Source organism: Panthera pardus, unplaced genomic scaffold (assembly GCF_024362965.1).
Source record: "Panthera pardus isolate Hobbes unplaced genomic scaffold, ASM2436296v1 HiC_scaffold_25, whole genome shotgun sequence".
In the NCBI taxonomy this organism is placed as follows: Eukaryota; Metazoa; Chordata; class Mammalia; order Carnivora; family Felidae; genus Panthera; species Panthera pardus.
This window is the reverse complement of record NW_026526821.1, coordinates 19,035,187-19,054,250: the sequence shown is the minus strand read 5'-3', so window position 1 is coordinate 19,054,250 and position 19,064 is coordinate 19,035,187. Positions and strand designations below refer to the sequence as shown.

Sequence of the window (19,064 nt, the reverse complement as noted above, 5' to 3'; positions counted from 1 at the left end):
AAGACAGAAAAAAATAATTGCAGGACCTGGGGAGTGCTGTGGAGGAAAGAAACCAGAGGCTGTTCTGTCAGTCAGGAGAGGTGAGAGTGTGTTCTGATAATGAGTAACCCCAGATCTCAGTTGCAGACAACAAGTGAGGCTCATTTTTCACTTCTACTACATGTGTGTGACCATGACAAGCCACTCCACTGGTTCTCAGAGAATGGCCTCAGTGGCTCTGGGTCAGCCTCTTGGTGCAGGGCCCGAACGCTGGGCAAACCAGGCTGGAGAGGGCTTCGGAGACCAGAGGCTGGGGAGGAATTCATTTCTGTGTCTTGGCATGGGCAGTGGTGCAGGTGGCTCTGCTGTTGGGGCAGATAGACTGCCGCCCGTGTGGCTGTGCTCTCTGTAGTAAGGTGCCTTTGTGTTCAGAGTTGAGGTACCATAGCTGTGCCACTGCCTCATTGTTATCTCCCTGCTGTGCCCTCCTTGAGCTACCCCTGAACCTATGATGTTGTGGCCATAGCTTCCTGCTGTTTTCCCGGAGGTAGGGCCTCTCATTGCCTCCTCACCGATCCTCCTAGAGTCCTTTTGCTGGATATGCTGGCACCTCCACAGGGAGCCTTCAGGAGAGGGAGAGGAGGAGGAGCGGTAAAGAAGTGTGGGAAATGGGTCTTCCTTGAATACTCTGGGGTTGGGGGAAGAGGCAGTGAGAACATGGAGTTGGTTGCTTTGGAGGGGGCTGGGGTCCCAGGAGATGGGACTCTAAGAGTCTCTGCTTACCATTTTCACTTAGCTCTTAACATTCCCCCCCCACCCCCCTTGTAACACTAGTTCCTTTCGAGGTGGTGCTTGGCTAGCCTTTAAGAGGCTGCAGTGGCTGTGCCCAGGCACAAGTACTAGCTCTCTCCCCCACTCATCACCTCCTAGGAACCGGGCCCATCCTGGGGGAAGCAGGGAGGGCTCCTTTTTATAGCCACATGTAGGCTTTGTGTATAGGCTCTGCTGCTTCCTTCCGGGCCCTTCCCGGTGTTGGCGGGTGGCCCTGGCTTCAGTAAGACTCAGGATGCAGAATAAATGGGTGGGGCTTTCTTCTGCAGAAGACTGGCATCTCCTTTGCTGAGCCCATGCCTGGCACAGAGGACTCTGGGGGTAGCAAGCAAGTAAAGGAGGTGACTTGGTCCTTGATCCTGGGACGCTTGCAATCTAGAACGTGGAGAAAACCGTGAAAGCCCAGAGCCAGCAAGAGGCAATTTGTACCTAAGGCATTATAGGCTGAACCCAAGGGTCCAGACACAATCAGCTTCCTCTGTAGCAGCCCATCTTGCCCTGGTGGAGTCCCTCCTCCTGCTGGCTGGCATGCCAGCATTGGTTAGAGAATCTGTACAAAGGCTATGCGGTGCCTGGGAGCAAAGCGTGGGCACGGTGAAGAGTGGGCGGTCTGACGGAAGCTCCAAGCCCTGGCAATGAACACTGACCAGACTGGTGAGGGGCCGGGCCACAGCAAGTTTGACCACTTGTTTGTGTGAGATCTAATTCTAACTCAGTAGGGGTGGGCCGTTCACTTTGGGGTTGGCTTCCTGTTTTCTTGGACACCTGGGGATATGGCTGAGCTGAGGGAAGTGGTTGTTTAAGGGATGGCCCCAGGTCACAGTGTCCTTGGCTTGGCCTTGTCTGTGGGGGGAGTAGGGCATTGACCACACTGGGCCTTTGGCTGTGAAGCTGTGGGTGTGTGGTGGGTAAATTCTAACCCCACAGGATTGAGTGACTTTAGCCTCAGGCCCAAGAGTGTGTGTCTGAGTTCATGGAGTGGCTAACCCTGGGAAGGAGAAGAGGAGCTGGCCACAGGTTCCAAAGGCTTGTCAGCCTGCTTGGGGGCAGAAGGTCAGCAGTGGGGGTTGGCAGTGGTAGGGCGCGGGGGGTGATAGATTCTCTGAGGCTCTGCAGACCACTTCCCCCAATTCCAGCTAATTTTCCTCCACCTGTTGGGAGGCAACTTTCCTCTTCCTACCCTAGTCACTTCCTCTACCCAGAGAAGTAGTAATTGAGTATAATGTGCCTGTTGGCCTTTCTTGGAAGCTCTCAGCATATCCACTGAGGAGGTTAGAAAGGGTAACATGTCACTTTGTCCAGGATTTTACTCAGGGCCCCTTGAGACCAGCAGTGAAATACAGAGAGTATCCCCTCCAGTGACCAGAGAATGCCTGGTGCCTGAACCATTTCCACAAGGATGTCCTAGTCCCTGGCCTGAGAACTGGCCCACAGTGGGAGGATGAGACTCTGCAGGCTGGGGTGGGAGGCAGCGAGGAGCCTTTAGGGGAGGTGAGGCCAGAAGCTGTCTTAAGCGGGTAGAACTAGGAAATTAAAATCAGGAGGGGGAGGTCCCAAGGTAGCCATTCCTGTTGACCAGCCCCTAGCTGGGCTTCCTGGGGAGGCAGTGAGTTCCCGTCACCTTGGAGTGAGGTCAGAGGCTAGAAAATGCCTCAAGGCCTTGCCTGCCCAGGAAGTAAAAGGAGGACAAGAAGAGTGCCTTGGCTTGGTCTGGCATGGCCCAGAGGGAGTGTGGCCAGATGCTGAGGAGAGGCTGGCTCAAACAGGAGAGCCTAGTGGGGTGCTCAGAAGAGGGTGTCTGGGTGAGCAGGCCTTGCCTTCATGACTTCTTTCATTACTTAGTACATTTCCAACCTCCTGGTCAAGGTTGACTCTGCTGGGGGTTTAAGGGCTGGCCCCCTACCTCCCTCCCACCCCGCTTCCCCCAAGAAGGAATAGGGCTTGTGTGGTAACACGGAAAGCAAAGAGGCAAGGAGCCAGGGCTGGCAAGGAGCTCCGCAGAGGAGGCCACTGCTGTCCCCCTCCCATCTGCCCTCCCACCTCAGCCCCTGTGGTTTGGATCCCCAGTCAGAGGCCCCTGTTGTTTCTTTGGGGGAGGGAGGCCTAGATTTTTTTGTCTTCCAAGGCATTCCATTTCCTGCTAGGCCCTGGGGACTAAAAGTTGACAGGCACGATCCATGCCCTCACGGAGCTCACACTCCATTGGAGAAGACAAAACACGCATAGGATTCCTACTCATCTAGGTGCTTGGTAAACATTGTTGTGATAATAAATAAAGCTAGTAGGGCTTGTCCAAGGATTAGGTTGCAGGTGTTGGGAGAAAAGGAAGTGCTAAGAATGGTTCCAATGTTTCTAGTTCTTGTATCTGTTGGGAGGTGATGCTGTTAGCTGACCCATGAGGTGTGACAGGAGGCCTAGGTTTTGGTGAGAGAAATGTTGAAGAGTGTTTTGGGGCTTGAGGGGTTTACTTTGAGTTGTTTTTGAGGTGAGCACGTGGAAATGGCAAGTAGTAGTTGGACCGAAGGGTCTGAAGCTTAGAGGTGAGGATCGTGGTGTCTGTAAGAGGAGGAACTGAAATCTGCGCATCAATAACTGGGGAGAGGTAGAACGTTGGGAGAGGAGAGGACCTTGGCCTCAGCCTTGAGAAAGGCCAGTGTTTAATGCGGATAGGCCTGAAGCCCAAGAAGAAGGGGGAAACTCAGGAGAAGTTATGAGGGAGAAGCCAGGGGCAGAGCTCCAAGCAGGAGGCAGGCTGTGGTCAACCTTGTTGACTGCTCTGAGGGTCAGGAAAGAGGACGATGGAAAAGTGACTTAAACTCAGTGCTCTGGTTCTCCTGGTGGCCTGAACATACGAGGGGGAACAGTTCATTGGACTTTTGAGGTGCTGGACAGTTATGGGACCTGGCCCTGCTGGGCCCTCAGCTTCTTCTGTAGCTGGGGCCTGGCAGACACAAGACATCTAGAAAAAAACTTGGACAGCATCAGCCTGTGGTGGTGGCACAGGTCAGAGTTTACAGGACCTCTGCCTGGGGGGCTGACCCATGGGCTGCCTGGGGAGTTATTTAGGTCTGGATAGGAAAGTTGGAGCAAGCCCTTGTCCATAGTGCAGCTTTCCCCTGTTGTGGCATTGAAGGCCAGTGTAGGCCTGCTGTCCCTTACCCTCTTCCACGAAACTGAATGCCCACCCCCACCTCCAACATCCGAACTGCTTCATTGATGCCTTGGCTTCCATGATCCCCTCTGCCTGACACAGACAGATCAGCCCTTCAGACCTGCCTTCTACAGAGCAGTCTGAGAAGTCCCCGAGAGCCCTGCTCACTTTCTCTGTGCTGTCAACACCACAGACGTCTCCCTGTTGTTCCATCTTTGCACGACCTTACAGTTATCTGCTTCCACATCTGTTTCCGCCATCAGCCAGGGGCTTTTCTGAAGGGCAGGAACTCAAGTGCCTTATTGATCTTTGTTTACCCAGGACTCAACCCAGGCCCTGATACTGAGTAGATAGGTGTCTAATACTTGTTTGATTAGATGATGGAATGAATGAATAAGCATAATAGGCAACTGCTCAGCTCTCTCCCAGCTTTGAGTTCTCTGGGTGGGGCCTCCTTTCCTTTCCTTCCTTTGTGGCCTAGGCATGGTGTTCCCATCTCTGACATCGATGGGATTAGTCTAGCATTATAGGCAAGAGGCTGCCTGTCTGGGTGGTGTGAAAGCTATGGGCCATGCAGAGGGTCCTAGTTCTGCCATGAACCACCATGTGACCAGCATAAGACCCTTTGGAACCTCCATTTTCTCATTGCTCCAAAGAGGAGATTCATCTAGAATCTAGACTTTGGATGATTCATGTGCTGGCAAGGATCCTTTACAGCTGTAACCTGAAGCAGTTAGTACATATGGGTTCAAGGTCCCATGTAGGAGGACCCTGCAGACCTCCATCCAGCTGTCTGAATGGCCTTTTCCTGTTTATCAAGGTGGGAGAGGGCCCAGACACCGAGTCAGGCCTGGCTGCCCTTCTCGGTCAGGTGTTTGGGGAGGAGTGACTGATGAAACCCCAGCCAGAAGCAGATGCTAAACTCTGCCCTGGTACATCCTGGACTCCCAGATTCAGCCAGGGTTTCCTTGTGTACACCCTGGGAAGGGGCTGTGGCCTCTTTCCCCTGCTACTCTGGTTTGAAAGCAGCTGCTGCACAGAAATGGGAAGAGATAAGCCCCATCCTCACCTTTTCTTTGTTGAGTGACCCTGTGGCCCCAAGTTTCCCAGCCTCAAACCTTGTCTGTAAAATGGAGGTAGATAGCTACCACCCCCCCACCCCATCCCCACTTTTGACTTCCTCTCCGGTGGGAGCTGGGAGCTGCTTCTGACTGTTTCTGTTGGAAAGTAAGAGGGGGAAGGTCACAGTCTCAGAACAGAGGGGATTGGGGGATCTGAGGGGAACTCTCCTTCCAGAGGCCTTGAGCAGCGTGGTGACTGCCCATTCCATGCCCCCTGCTTCCAGCTTTGTCAGGTGTTTTTCCCACCTGTGCCTAGGTTCTGTCCTTGCCTCCCTTCCAGGCACCTCCATCCTTCCCCTTCGGAGGTCTGCAGGCTGTGAAAGCTGTATCTTCTAGTTACAGCTGCCTGGGGGCAGAGTGTCTTTGTCTCTGGTTCCCTCTGAAGGGGGCTCTGGACTGCAGTGCCTGCCCTATCCTTGAGCTGCACGGGAACTTGTGTAGGGGTGACAGAAGTAGGGGGCCAGGAATTGGGCACAGAGTAGTTGCTTCCCCTCGTGGCTTCCTTCCTCCATCTCAGCATCCTCTGAAAGAGAAGGGTCCGTTCCATTTGTGTTTCCATCTGTGTTCCCTCTCCCTGCATGTGTAGTTTCTTTAGAGGGTAATGAAAGAGGTGGTGGGGTGGGGTGGGGGCAACTGGGAATGGCCCATTTGTGTACCCCAGGCTGTACTTGGAAGGGCTAATGATGGAAGAGCATTTGGGGGGAAGATTTTTTTTTAAAGATTTTATTTTTAAGTAATCTCTACAGTCAGTGCAGTGCTAACTTATAACCCTGAGGTCAAGGGTCACATGTTGTACTGAATGAACCAGGTGCCCCACTGGGGGAGATTGTCCATCTCTCTGGACTTGGTCTTCTGAATCTCCTGGTGGCCTTTGCTTAGAGCCAAGGAGGGCAGAGTGCTGAGGGAGCCCTGCTTTTTCTGTTCCTCAGAGCTCCACTAGCTTCCTGTGGTTCCCATCAGCTGCAGCAACCTTTGTGTAGGGACTTCCCAGTATTTCCAGATAGCACTGGCCCCCAGGGGCCATGTCTCCCCCCTCCTTCCCAACTGTGACCACTTCTTCTTTCTTCTATCCCCATAGTAAACCTCACCAACTTCTGTATTTGCATATTGGTTGTAGCTCCTCTGCCTTTGTTGCCCCACTGCACCACCTCTTCCAGGAAGCCATCCCTGATACCATCTTTGAGCATCTTTGGTCTTTGCTGCCTTTGTTAGATAACAAGCTTTGGAGTCTAACTCATGTGTTAATTCTTGCTCCTTAGCACTCTGTAAACATTTTGAGTCCTCCCAGGACCTAGGTTTTGGGAATGGAAAGAGCCAAATGTAGTATCTTCTTTGGGAGCTAGCTCGCAGCCAGTGACCTAGGTACCTGGAAGCACTAGACAGTGTGACAAGAGTGGCAGAGCACTGGGTATGCCACTGGACTGGGCCTGATGGAGAGAAGGTGGGCCTGGCATGTGCAGAGGCTTGGAGGGAGGAGTGTGGGCTGAGAGCTGATGGGCCGGGGTCCTTGCAGTTTGCTGCTTTGATTGGACCTGGCCCCTTTGGAGGAGGGTTGGACTTTCCCCAGCTTCCCCCAGCGCCCTCTGCAGGCTAGGCACACAGGCCTGGAGGAGATCTGGAAGTCCACATACCACAGGTGGGAGTAATGAAAACCCCCAGACCTGCCCAGATAACATTCACTTACCTCTTTCAAGCTCTCTGGATTTGGAAAAACAAACAAACAAAACGTTCATACTTACCATGAGTTGTAATTCTTATAAATTGCAAAGTGTGTGTGTGTGTATAATATATTTCTGTATGAATGATTTTTGCAGTTTCATCAATTAGCTTGCCTTGTAAAAGGAAAAATATTTCACTGAAAGCATGTTTCATATCCAGAAATTTGTGATATGGGCCACTTCCTTCTGTTTTTTTGTTGTGCTGGTGGTGGTGTTCTTGGCCATATGTTCATCATTTGGGGGGTTTAATTTTCAGTATGTCATTCTCTTTCTGGTGAGATCACTTTGGTGTCTCTTATTGACATCTCATAGTAGCCCAATGAAGAAGGGGCCAGTAGTGGTGATCCCAATTTGCAGGTGAGGAAAATGAGGCCCAGAGGTGGGGCTGTGCCTCCTGCCTGCCTTTCCAGTGTTTGGTGTTCATGATCCTTCTCTGTACATCCTCCTTGCCCGATGGGTGGTTAATTGACCAGTAGGTTTGGAGGACCTCTATCTTTGTAGGGCTGTTTGGAAAGTGGCTTCACTGGGGGCAGGAGATGCTAGGATACTGGTTCTTGACCAAGAATCTTAGGTCTAATTTAGAATCTTGGATTTGATGCTGGGCTCCCTTCTCCCTGTCCCAGGGCCTACCATGGGTAGAATGAAATCTGCTATGGATCAGGATTGGCTGGTTCTCCTGAGCCATATTCATTAAGATACCCTGATAAAGGTTTGGTGCCTCCCCGCCCTTCCCCCCCCCCCCCATACCCTTTCTCTTCTCTATTGTTCCTGTACTGGGCAAGAGAAGGGCTGGTGGGGCACTTGTGGCTCCACCTGATGTCTGGGAGGGGTTGGGGAGCAGGATTCTAAGACCGGAAGCAGCTCTTCCCTCAGAAGAGCCTAGCATAGACAGGTCCTCTATGGTCATTGTCTTCAACCCCTTCTCAGGCTGCAAACTGGCTGCCTGTCATTTAGCTTGTCCCCTTCATGGCACCCTCTGCTCTCCTCATGCAATAGATTGGGTGCTGTCCCAGAGTTAGGGACCTACTTTCCCACAAAGGCAAGTTCTAAGCTGGCCCTGAGAGCAGCAACAGTACTCCTTGTTGTTTGTCTAGCTACCCACCTCTCAAAGTGCATGGGATCAGTTCTGGGGCTCAGATGAGGAAACTGAGGCTCTTAAAGGGAAAGTGACTGCCATTACTGGTATGTCCAGAAGGCAGTTGCTCTTCAAGCCTGCCTGACCCAGCCATTCAGCATTGAGTAACTGCTGGTCTTTAGTCTCTGTGGCAAGGAGTCTGTCCCCGGGCCAAAAGAGGAGAGAAGGGCGGGGGTTTCCTTGTCTGGTCATGCAAGCTTTGGTTTTGCAGATTCAGTCTTGTGGCATTCTGCCTCAATGCTTAGAGCTGGCCCCTGCCACCAGGCAACGAGCCTGTTTACTTCTGCATAAAAATCAATCCAAGGTTGGGGTGGTCAAGGCAGGTCAAGGTTGAGTCTCCTCTGTGAATATCTTTATGTCATAGTCTGTTTGCATGTGATGGTCAATTGGCTGTCCTAACAAAAACCTTCATTTTATCCATGGTCTGCCAGAGAGGAGAGCAGACTGAAGCCCAGCTATACGCTTGGAAACAGGATTTGAAAATTGATCTTTGTGATTTCGGATCTGTTTGTCTCCCGTTCTGATGCCGCACCATAGGGTGCATATGCCTCAGACTCTTGATGAGTGTGCAGGTGGGGTGCTGTGGCTGCTGTGGCTGCAGGGACTGCAGGCTCAAGAAGCAGCTCCTGGCTTAGAGCATGTCTGCGTGCACTGATCTGAACTTTGGTCCCAGGAGCCCTACTCCTCCATGGTGTCCCATCCCTGTGAACTCCTTTTTTGAGCTAGGGAAATGGCTGCTTGTATTCTTTTCCTTTGGCCGAGGCAGCTGCAGCCTAGCTTTACCTCTCCTAGGTCTGGGTTCACTCCCAGCAAAGCCCTGGCAGATGGCTGCATTGGTTTTCCCTGCTGCTGGCCCCTTGGACTCCATGTTAACACATTAGGCACATAGGCAGGCAGGGGTCAAAGCTCCTTCAGACATCACTGGGATCATTTGTTCCTGGCAAGGCCCTTACTGCAATACTGAGAGGTAAGAAGAATTGCCAGTTTACTAATGGGGAAACCAAGGCCGAAAGAGTGAGGGCCTGCCCAGGGCTGCAATTTAAGACCTGTGTGGTTCTCCTCTGCTAGGTGTGGGCAAGCCTTCAGGAAGGGGATGGTCAGGGCAGGCTTCCTGAGGGAGTGGGAGGAGGCAGATTGCCACAGGACCCCCAGGCTTCTGCCCGGAGTTCCAGGCAGCCTGGCCATCAGAAGGTCCTCAGCCCGCAGAGCTGGCATGTGATGCCAGTCCCTGGCCCAGGTGCAGGTTACCCCAAAACCTCTCTCGAGAAGGGCTAGTCTCTATATCTTCGTGAGGATGTGTGGGTGATTAAATGCCCGGGATAGTTTTATCTTGTTACTGTCCACCACAGCCATGCTTGGAGTGGTGATACTCATGCCATTCCTAAAGCATGGGCCTCAGGAACCTGGTCCTCCAGCACACCATGCCTCCGGACAGGCTGAGCTTGGCCACATTGTGCTGATGGAACCCCAGGCCCTCTCAGGTTGGAGTGAGCTGGAAGATGGGCCTTTGTCATTGGTGAAAGCCCTACACTCTCTTGTGCCACACAGCAGCAGGGTGGCCTGGCCACAGTCCCCCTGGTTGTGAGATCCTGCCCCCGTCCTCACTGTCTCACTTCCCCGTTTCCAGCCTACCGAGGGCCTCTCAGTGCCCTGGCTTTTCTTTTCCCCAGTGTTCCTTGAACATTGTTTTCCCATGGTTGTGAGTGGGTGATGAGTGCTGGGTCGTGGGTCTCTGGAAACAGGGTGCTACTCTCCTGCTCTTCCAAGTAGTTCTCCTCTCCTCTCCTCTCCTCTCCAAGCTCCCAGGTCCTGGGAGGGTCTCTGTCCCTGCCCTTCCTGTTCTACTGCAGTTCTGACCCAGACAGCTGGGGTGGCTCGGCCTCCCCCTCCCCCCAACTAAGGCAGAGGCCATGCCTGTCCCAGGGAGTCTCCTCGCCTGGTGGCAGTCCCTGGGGGACCAGTCCTGGCTCTCTTAGGAAAGGAGACCCTTTCTGTGTTTGTCTGGGAGGCAGGAGGATGGGAAGTGGGGCTGGGAGGTGACATAGGATATGACTTTTAAGAACGTAGTAGAGCATCTCACCAGGCGTTACATCCTTTTTAGCCTGCTGTTGCCTTGATGCACTTGGAAGGCATCAGGACCAGGCTGGCACTTCCTTATGTGGGGGAAGTATAAGGGATCAAGTGTGGCTAAGCGGGAGCTGGGGAGACTTGGACACCTGGCCTGGAGCTACTCTGTAGCTGCTCGGCCTCCCTGAGTCTTGTCTTAGACAGGAGCCCATTCTGCCTCCAGCCTAGTCTCAGGGGAATGTGCCCAGGAGCACAGGACAGGACAGAAGTTCTCCTGGGCCTGCTGGCAGTGTGTGTGGGGTGTGTGTGTGTGTGTGTGTGTGCTTGCGTGTGCATGCACATGTGCTCGTGCACCCACACAGGGCTCCATGAGGCCTGGCCCCAAGCTTTCAACTGACCCTCTAGCTGCCTGCCGAGCAGTAGGCACGTCCTGGACTACTTCTAGTGATAGGCGGGCCGCTGAGAGGAAGGGCCCAGGCTGTGGAGCATGCAGGCCCTGGCATAGATGCATTTGTGTGTGTGAGGTTTTGTGCCTTTGTGAGAGGTGTGGGAGGGAATGACAGCAGCTCTGCACCGGAAAAGTGTGCTGGTTTCTGTTTCAAAGGGCAGGGTTTGTGGTTATTCTGCAGTTTCTGATCTGGGCATTTCCCCTGTTCAGCTCCTCCTTCCATCCTTGGAAACTATCTTCTCAGGCTGGGTTTTTGTGACTCAGTTCCCCCCACCCTCCCTGTTTCTACCTGAGTGTAACTCCTTGTTTCTAAACCCTCCCCCGCTTTTTGTGGCCCCTTCCCCCACCCGTGTGCCTGCTTTTTTCATTTGTTCATTCAGTCCTTCAGCAAACCTGGCCTAGGGGGGGATGAGGAATGTTCTCTCTCTCCCTCTCCTCCCTCTCTCTCTCTCTCTCTCTCTCTCTCTGTGTCACACACACACACACACACACACACACACGTATTGCCATGAGCAGTCATGGGTGTGATTGCTGTAGGATTCCAAGTTGGGTCTTTGGAGGGAGAGGATAGAGCCTGGGCGGTAGACAGTCCATCCTAGGGACTGGGATGCAATGGGTGATAAGAAGCACTGGCCATTCTTGCGCTTGGTCCAGCTGAGTTTAGATGGAGCAGAAAAGATGGGAGGGAAGAAGCTGGGGGTGTAAATCACTGGGCCCCACCAAGAAGGGCCTTGAAGTCCAGAGAAGGAGCATGTTCTCCTCCATGAGCAACTTTGGGAAGGATCAGAACAATGTTATTTTAAGGATTCAGAAAACTTAGGAAGGGTGGCTCATGGGTAAAGAGGACTTGGGGGTGAGGGCAGGGGTTTCAGCAGGAGGACCAGGCCTAAGGGGTTGATGAAGGCAAGGGAGCAGGGAGTGAGGTCCAGGTAGAACCAGTAATGCTCTGATGGGAGCAGCTGGGGTTGGGGCTAGAAGCAGTGCCTCTATTTCAGGTGGGATAGATGAGGCACACCTGTGGCTGGAAGGAGAGGAAGAGGGCCCGGTTCTGGACCCCTTAGGGCATTCAGCCAGAATGGTGTACGGTTGGAGCTGGGAGGGCACTGGGGTCCACGGGGGTGGACCCTAGTGTGCTAGAGCTACTCCTGGCTCCAGATCTTCTGGGCCAGTCTGGGTTGAGAGCATTTGAAGGGGCTGTAGTGCCAGGGCAGTGCTCAGGGAGAGTCCTCTCTGGTGGTAAGCCAGGCTTCTTCTGTTTGAAGAGATCTTCCTTAAAGCCGTCTCTATCTGGCTTGGAAAGTCTGCCCTCTCCATGGTCACAGCCGGCACCGGGCTATCTGATGGGTGTGTGGCGGGAGGCAGCCCTTCTCTGTGCTGCGCAGTGCTAGGGCCCTCTCCAGGCCTGGGACTAGAACCTGTGCCCCAAGCATACTTTGGTGAGGGAGCAGAGGAAGGGAGCTTGCATTGAATGAGCTCCGGTGTGCCACATACAGGGCTGGGCAGTTTTGGCTCTTAGGACTTCTGATCTTACCAGCACCCTCACTGTTACTTGTTACCTGTGTTAACAGATGAAACAGTGGGGTCAGAGCGTTTGTCATTGTGCTGAGTTCACACAGCTGGTGGGAGGTAGAGCTGGGATTCTAGTCCAGGCAGTCTGATCCCAGAGTCCATGTATGTTTTTCTACCACCCTGTTTACTAGAGAAATTCAGTCAAGCCCTTGGCCTTATATATGGTAAAACTGAGACTGGAAGAAGTTAAATGAGTCACTTGGCATCATCTCCCTTATTAGTGGCTGAGGCAGGTTGTCTGCCATTCGGGCCCCTGTGCTTCCCCGATATGTACTGTGTCAGGGCAGGGGAGCACCAGGCCCTTTGACAGTCAGGATGGGGAAACATTCCTTTAGATACCCACTGCCAGTCCTCTTGCTGAGACTTGCTTGGGCATGTCTTTTCAGGGGTACATCAGTCCCCTGGGCCTGATCCCTCATTTCTCCCATGGATCCTGAGACAATTTGGGTCTTCCTAGCCCTGCCCTGGGACTTTACAGTTTGGTTTGTGTGTTTTGTGTCAGGAAATGGTCCTCACAGAAGAACAGCCTTAGTCCCCATTTCTCTCTCTCTTAGAGTCCAGCTTTTTTCCAGGTCAGAGTGACCTGCCTACATTCTCAGCAAGGGAAGGTACACAGGATGGGGCTGTCTGCTCCCTCAGACAGCTCAGCTTTTAGTAGAGGCCTGTCCTTAGGCTTAGCCCAACTCTCTTTTACCACCTAGTGGGACTGTGAGCATTCCTGGCTCTGCCCCTGGACAGGGTGTCTGTCTTTGTCATCCTTCCCTGAGGGAGAGTATGGGAATGAGTGAGGAAACCAGGCTGCCCTCATTTTGGTGTGGACTTGGAGACCCCAGCCTGATCTTGGTCTCTTCTCTGTCTTCCTAGTTGACATTCGAGAAATCAAGGAGATCCGCCCAGGGAAGACCTCACGGGATTTTGATCGCTACCAAGAGGATCCTGCTTTCCGAACAGACCAGTCACACTGCTTTGTCATACTGTATGGGATGGAGTTCCGCCTGAAGACCCTGAGCCTGCAAGGTAGGAGTCCAGGGTCTGGAGGAGGTGTAGGGGGTAGTTAGAGGGAATATCTACTGGCTCCTGGCTCGGCAGGAAGTATGTGTCCTCAGTTCAGCTCTTTACCCCTTGATCACAGCTACATCTGAGGATGAAGTGAACATGTGGATCAAGGGGTTAACTTGGCTGATGGAAGATACATTGCAGGCGGCCACACCTCTGCAGATTGAAAGGTAAGAACCACCCTTGATGTAGTTAGGGTTGGAGGCATTAGGTTCTAGGGAGCAGAGGCAGGGACACAGGCCTTTGTGTGCCCGGACACTGCCTACTGACTTCCCCAGAACTAGTCTGGCTGGAGAAGTGTTCTCACTTCAGGCTTCTCTTCCTCCAGGTGGCTGAGGAAGCAGTTCTATTCGGTGGATCGGAATCGTGAGGATCGGTAGGTTTTGAGCTGTGCCTGTAGCCCAGCAGGTGGGTTGGGGCAGCCAGAACAGTAGCCATATCTCTGAGCAGCTGCTGGAGAACCAGAGGACCCAGGGAGGCCTGCCTTTAGCAGAGCTGGGGGGCAGGCGAGTGGTTCTGGCACAAGTAACTTCCTGCAGAAAGCCCTCTAATGGCCTTGGTGCAGGCTGGTGAGAGAGGCCAGGGACTATAAGCTGTGTGCCCTGCCGCTGGGGACAGAGACAGGACATGGAGAACTGGCTCTGGGTGTCCTACAGAGAGGGTCAGGGGCCTGTAGTGTGTAAGGGGGTGCCTTCTGAAGCTCGTGCCTTTGAAGCTGTCCTGTGACAGAGGGGCCAAGGAGAGGTGGAGGACAGAGATCAGGTCATGGTAAGGGCATTTGACTGCTGCTGTGAAAGAGCTGGAAAACCACAGAGGGTTTTGAAGGGAGGCATCTGGTGACCTGACTTGAGTTGCACAGGAATGCTGGTGCCTCTGGAGAGTCCAGGGCAGGGCAGAGCCGGAGAGCTTGGTCAGGGAGCCCCTTCAGCATTCCAGGTGGAAGATGAGAGTTTGAGTGGGCGGGGGGAAGGAAGTGGTTGGATTTGGGCTCTAATGTTTTGTTTTATTTTTTTTAAAGTTTGTTTATTTTGAGAGAGAAAGAGGGAGAGAGAATCCTAAGCAGGCTCCGCGCTGTTAGCGCAGACCCCGACATGGGGCTCTGTCTCAAAAACCCTGAGATCATGACCTGAGCTGAGATTAAGAGTTGGATGTTTAACTGACTGAGCCAGCCAGGCGTCCCTGAGCTCTGCTGTATTTTGAAGATAGAATCCAATAGAATTTCCTACCATTGATTTTGGCATGCAAAAGAAAGAGGAGTCCAGGATAACAGTAAGCTTTTTGGCTGGAGCATCTGAAAAGGTGGGGTTGCCATTGACTGAAATGGGGAAGGCCATGGGAGGAGCACATTTGGGGAGCTTACGGGTTCATTTGGGGTGTATTAAGTTTTATGACGCCCTTAGATGTCCAGGTAGAGCCATGGAGTTGGCAGGTGGGTAGAGTGAGTTTAAGGGAGAAGTTGGGGCAGGAGATGTTACCTCAGGAGTATAGAGATGTTTCTTCTACAAGCCATGAGGCTGGAGATCACCTGAGGTGGGGGGTGGGGGTAAGCATAGCCTGAAAAGGGAAGAGGGCTAGCATCTGATCCCAGGCTGCTCGGACACTGGGGATTCGAGAGGTGAAGAGGTGCTGGCCAAGGGAAGTAGCAACTCGTGAGGTAAGAGGAAAACCTGGTGGGGGGTGGGGGCGTGGTGAGTTTTGGAAGCCTGGGGAGGAGGGAGTGGTTGGCTGTGCCAGGCCTTGTCAAGTGTGTTGAAGACAGAGAGGTGCCCTTTGGACTTGACAGCACAGAGGTTGTTGGTGACCTTGAGGAGTGGAGAAGCGAGTTCAGGGAAGGAAAGGGAGTGTGGATGGCTCCTTCAAGGTGTTGCTGTGAAGGGGAGCAGAGAAGGGGGTGGTAGCTGGAGAGGTTAGCTGGGTCAAGACAAGTGTTTTGGTCAGAGAGATAGCTTGCTTAGCTTGTAATGCTAATGGCAAAGAGTCCACAGAGGGAAAGCTTGGTGATGCAGCAAGTTTCCTAACCTGCAGAGCAAGGACCCTGACAGTCTCCCTCCTGGTGACTCGGGGTCAGAGATGAGCCGGTGCCTGCAGAGAGCGGGCACTTGCTCAACAGCACTTGCCAGCACCAGCTAAGACCACTCAGTACAGAGGTGGATCCTGGAAGGAAGTTTTGCTGCTGCCTGTCAGGCTCCTGAGCAGGAGGAGGGGAAAGCCCCCCTTTCCCCCATCTTTTCCATTCTGCTGCCAGGGCCCAGCAGTGTCCCCTGTCCCCAAATCCTGGGCCCCGGAGGGCAGGGACGGTTTCCCGAAGGACCCCAGGAGAGTGCCCAGTCACCAGCAGTGGTAGTTCACTGAGCAGGCCCTCCCCCGCCCCTGCTACCACCACCAGTTCTGGGTATTGAGGCACAAACTCCCAGCATTCCAGGGTGACTGGGGAGGAATCACTGTTGAGCTGCCCCTCACAGGGAATATGTGAGTAAGCTGTGCGGGGCCTGGAAGTTCAGCAGGGGGAGGCTGCCTCCCTGTGTTCTGGGTGGACCAACAGCCTCTGGGAGAGCCTGGGGGACTAGAGGTACAGGCTTGAGTGCCTGACACCTAAAGATTGGCTCCCCTCCCCCATCCTGACCCACTTCCCTGGGCCTGTTTGCTCCTTTCTTGCCAGAATCATGGCCTTTTTCTTTGCTCAGATGAGGAAACTGAGGCCCAGAGAAAGGAGGGGACTTCTCTTGGTCACCCCAAGGGTTGTGATTTAGTCTCCCCATCAGAAACATAGGTCCAAGGGTAGTGCTTACCTGTCCAACCCCAGGTGGACTCAGCCCATAGGTCAGAGGTCATGAGAGGTTGGGTGATGCCACTGGGGATGTCTCTCTTTCCTCAGTATATCAGCCAAGGACCTGAAGAACATGCTGTCCCAGGTCAACTACCGGGTCCCCAACATGCGCTTCCTCCGAGAGCGTCTGACGGTAGGGAATTCTCAGGCCATCCACAGGCAGGCAGTGGGGGCAGCCCGGGCGCCCCTTGCTGTGGGCCTGACCGGAGCCCTGTCCTGTGCCATGCAGGACCTGGAGCAGCGCAGCAGTGACATCACCTATGGGCAGTTTGCTCAGCTGTACCGCAGCCTCATGTACAGCGCCCAGAAGACGGTGCATGAGCCACCTGCCCTCCCATGGCCCCTGCCCCTGCTTTCCCACCCCAGCCCCTGCCCTGCTTGCCTCAGCCCTGCTGCCCCGCTTGAGGGCTTTTGGGTGCCATTTCTCCAGCTCTTCTCCTCTTGAGGCCCACCCCTGTCTGTTGCCCCAGCCTTTCTTCCTGAAAGCCCTTTTCCCACATGGCCTCCCCAGGGGCTCTCACTCTGACCAGGTTCTGTCTCCTGCAGATGGACCTCCCCTTCTTGGAAGCCAGTGCCCTGAGGTTTGGTTTGAAGTGGGGCGGTAGGGTTCTCCCCTGGTCCCTCCCCATATAGGTGGGAGGCATTGGGAGGGGGTGAGCCATGCGGGACCCTTTGGGGCAGCTGTGCTGGCCGGGAGCTGGGCTCTGCCTTCCGAGGGGCTCCTCACTGTCTGTGGGCTGTGCTAGCCAGCTGGCTGCCAGGTACTTCCCTTCTTCCCCACAGGGCGGTGGAGCGGCCGGAGCTCTGTCGCGTGTCCCTTCCTGAGTTCCAGCAGTTCCTCCTTGAGTACCAGGGGGTATGGCTGGGCTCGGCGGTGCCAGGGCGCCTGGCTGGGGGGTAGGGACTGGGCTCGTCACGGGCCGCGTCTCGTGCGCTCCTCACCACCCCACCCCCACCAGGAGCTGTGGGCCGTCGACCGGCTTCAGGTGCAAGAATTTATGCTCAGCTTTCTCCGAGACCCCTTGCGAGAGATTGAAGAGCCGTACTTCTTCCTGGATGAGGTGAGCCCTGCCTTTCACTCGCCAGAATGGGGGTTGCCGACCAGAAGCCCACCTGGGTCCCAGGAGCCAGATTCTCCTTAGGGGTGCTAGCTACCTCGTTCCCCTCACCACCCCCCCCCCAACACACACTGGTTTCCTGGCCCACCACAGTAGACCATGAGCATCCTCTCCTTCCCACCACTGCCATGCCAGCAGATTGGGGTAGGGGCTCACTCTGGCTTTCTTTTCCTGCCCATTCCTGGACAGTTTGTCACCTTCCTGTTCTCCAAAGAGAACAGTGTGTGGAACTCACAGCTGGATGCAGTGTGCCCAGAAACCATGAACAACCCCCTCTCCCACTACTGGATCTCCTCCTCCCACAACACGTGAGTGCCTCCCTTGGGCCCCACCTGGCCCACCCTTGGGAGGGAGGCACTCACCCAGCCACGCTTGCCTCTCCTTCCCTGTCCAGATACCTGACTGGGGACCAGTTCTCCAGCGAGTCCTCCCTGGAAGCCTACGCTCGCTGCCTGCGGATGGGCTGTCGCTGCATTGAGTGTGCGTGAGGGCCAGGGCTGGGGGAGGAGGTTGGGGGGGCCTGCCCTCTTGACTGTGGTCATGTTGCTCCCCAGTGGACTGCTGGGATGGCCCAGATGGGATGCCAGTCATTTACCATGGACACACCCTTACCACCAAGATCAAGTTCTCAGACGTCCTGCACACTATCAAGGAGCACGCCTTTGTGGCCTCAGAGTGAGTGGGAGAGAAGGGAGGAGGGCTGGGGTCAGCTTGGCTCCAGCTCTGTCCTGTGACAGAGGGTCCCCTCCAGTGCCCTGTCCCCATGCCCCATTTTTCTTTCGTCCTCTTGCTGTTTGCTTGACCCATTCTTCCTAAGCCTCTCCCTGTTTCTTACATCCATGGTCCGCCCTCTTCAATGGTTTTTCTCTAGCCTGTGGAACAAACTAAAGCTCTACCCATCCGCAAAAAATACTTCCTTAACCCCAGTGGTCTCTTTAGGCCACTGTCCTACCAACCCCTTTCCCTTCACAGCCCAGAGAGTTGTCCACATCCCTACCTGCTGTCCTGCAATTCCTGTTCACCCCTACCTGTGCTCACTAGTCTCTCATGCCTCACTGAAGGGATCATCGGGGGCTCCGGCAGCTAACTGGAGGGTGATTCCTGTCTCTCCTTACCTTCTTGGCGTGGGATGTCTCTTGCACTGCTGGGAGAGCCCCCATAGCTGGACCAACTCTGGGGACCTCTGTCTGCAGGGGTTCCACCCCTTTGTTCCTGTTGCACCCTTTGGTGCCCCTGTGGAACCTTCTTAACCCTTCCAGCAACCAAGGCCAGCATCTTCTCTGGGTAGCTTTCTTATAGACAGGGCCTCCAGGGCCTTGGTCCCTAACACCTCCTTCTCTGAGGGGGTGTTTGTACTAAGCATTGATCCCTCAGAATTGTAAGGCCTCTGTCACTGCACTGGCTCCTTACCCTTTAGGTACCCGGTCATCCTGTCCATTGAGGACCATTGCAGCATTGCCCAGCAGAGGAACATGGCACAGTACTTCAAGAAGGTGCTTGGGGACACACTCCTTACCAAGCCTGTGGACATCGCTGCCGATGGACTCCCCTCACCCAACCAGCTCAAGAGGAAGATCCTTATCAAGGTAGGGGTGAGCCCCCCACACTTCCCAGCACCTCTCCCAGGCCATTGCAGCCTGGGTGAGGAGGAGGGACGCTGGGACTAGGGGGCATTGCCATGTCCTGGCCTGTCCCCATAGCACAAGAAGCTGGCAGAGGGCAGTGCCTATGAAGAGGTGCCTACATCAGTGATGTACTCCGAGAACGATATCAGCAACTCCATCAAGAATGGCATCCTCTACCTGGAGGACCCTGTGAACCACGTGAGGGCCAGGCCAGGCCAAGCATGGGGAGGGGCACCACGGGAGGAGGGCTCCGTTCATGGGCCCCACTTCTGTCTTCTAGGAGTGGTATCCCCACTACTTCGTCCTGACCAGCAGCAAAATCTACTACTCTGAGGAGACGAGCAGTGACCAGGGCAACGAGGATGAGGAGGAGCCCAAGGAGGTGAGGGGCCAGCCCAGGGCTGGGGGCTGGGCTGGGG

The 19,064-nt window shown here is 54.4% G+C and overlaps 1 protein-coding gene across 2 annotated transcripts in view; it reads left to right on the top strand.

Annotated features, from left to right (window-relative positions):
• PLCG1 (phospholipase C gamma 1) overlaps positions 1–19,064 on the top strand; it is a 36,965-nt gene that overhangs the window by 8,339 nt on the left and 9,562 nt on the right. For both annotated transcript variants that reach the window (XM_053890244.1, XM_053890243.1), the window contains exons 3-16: positions 12,884–13,036; positions 13,152–13,245; positions 13,404–13,451; positions 15,951–16,035; positions 16,132–16,215; positions 16,449–16,483; positions 16,686–16,758; positions 16,862–16,963; positions 17,210–17,328; positions 17,415–17,500; positions 17,575–17,695; positions 18,438–18,606; positions 18,721–18,843; positions 18,926–19,027. In XM_053890244.1, coding sequence (XP_053746219.1) covers positions 12,884–13,036; positions 13,152–13,245; positions 13,404–13,451; positions 15,951–16,035; positions 16,132–16,215; positions 16,449–16,483; positions 16,686–16,758; positions 16,862–16,963; positions 17,210–17,328; positions 17,415–17,500; positions 17,575–17,695; positions 18,438–18,606; positions 18,721–18,843; positions 18,926–19,027 — 1,394 coding nt within the window. The remainder of the gene's footprint in view (positions 1–12,883; positions 13,037–13,151; positions 13,246–13,403; positions 13,452–15,950; positions 16,036–16,131; positions 16,216–16,448; positions 16,484–16,685; positions 16,759–16,861; positions 16,964–17,209; positions 17,329–17,414; positions 17,501–17,574; positions 17,696–18,437; positions 18,607–18,720; positions 18,844–18,925; positions 19,028–19,064) is intronic.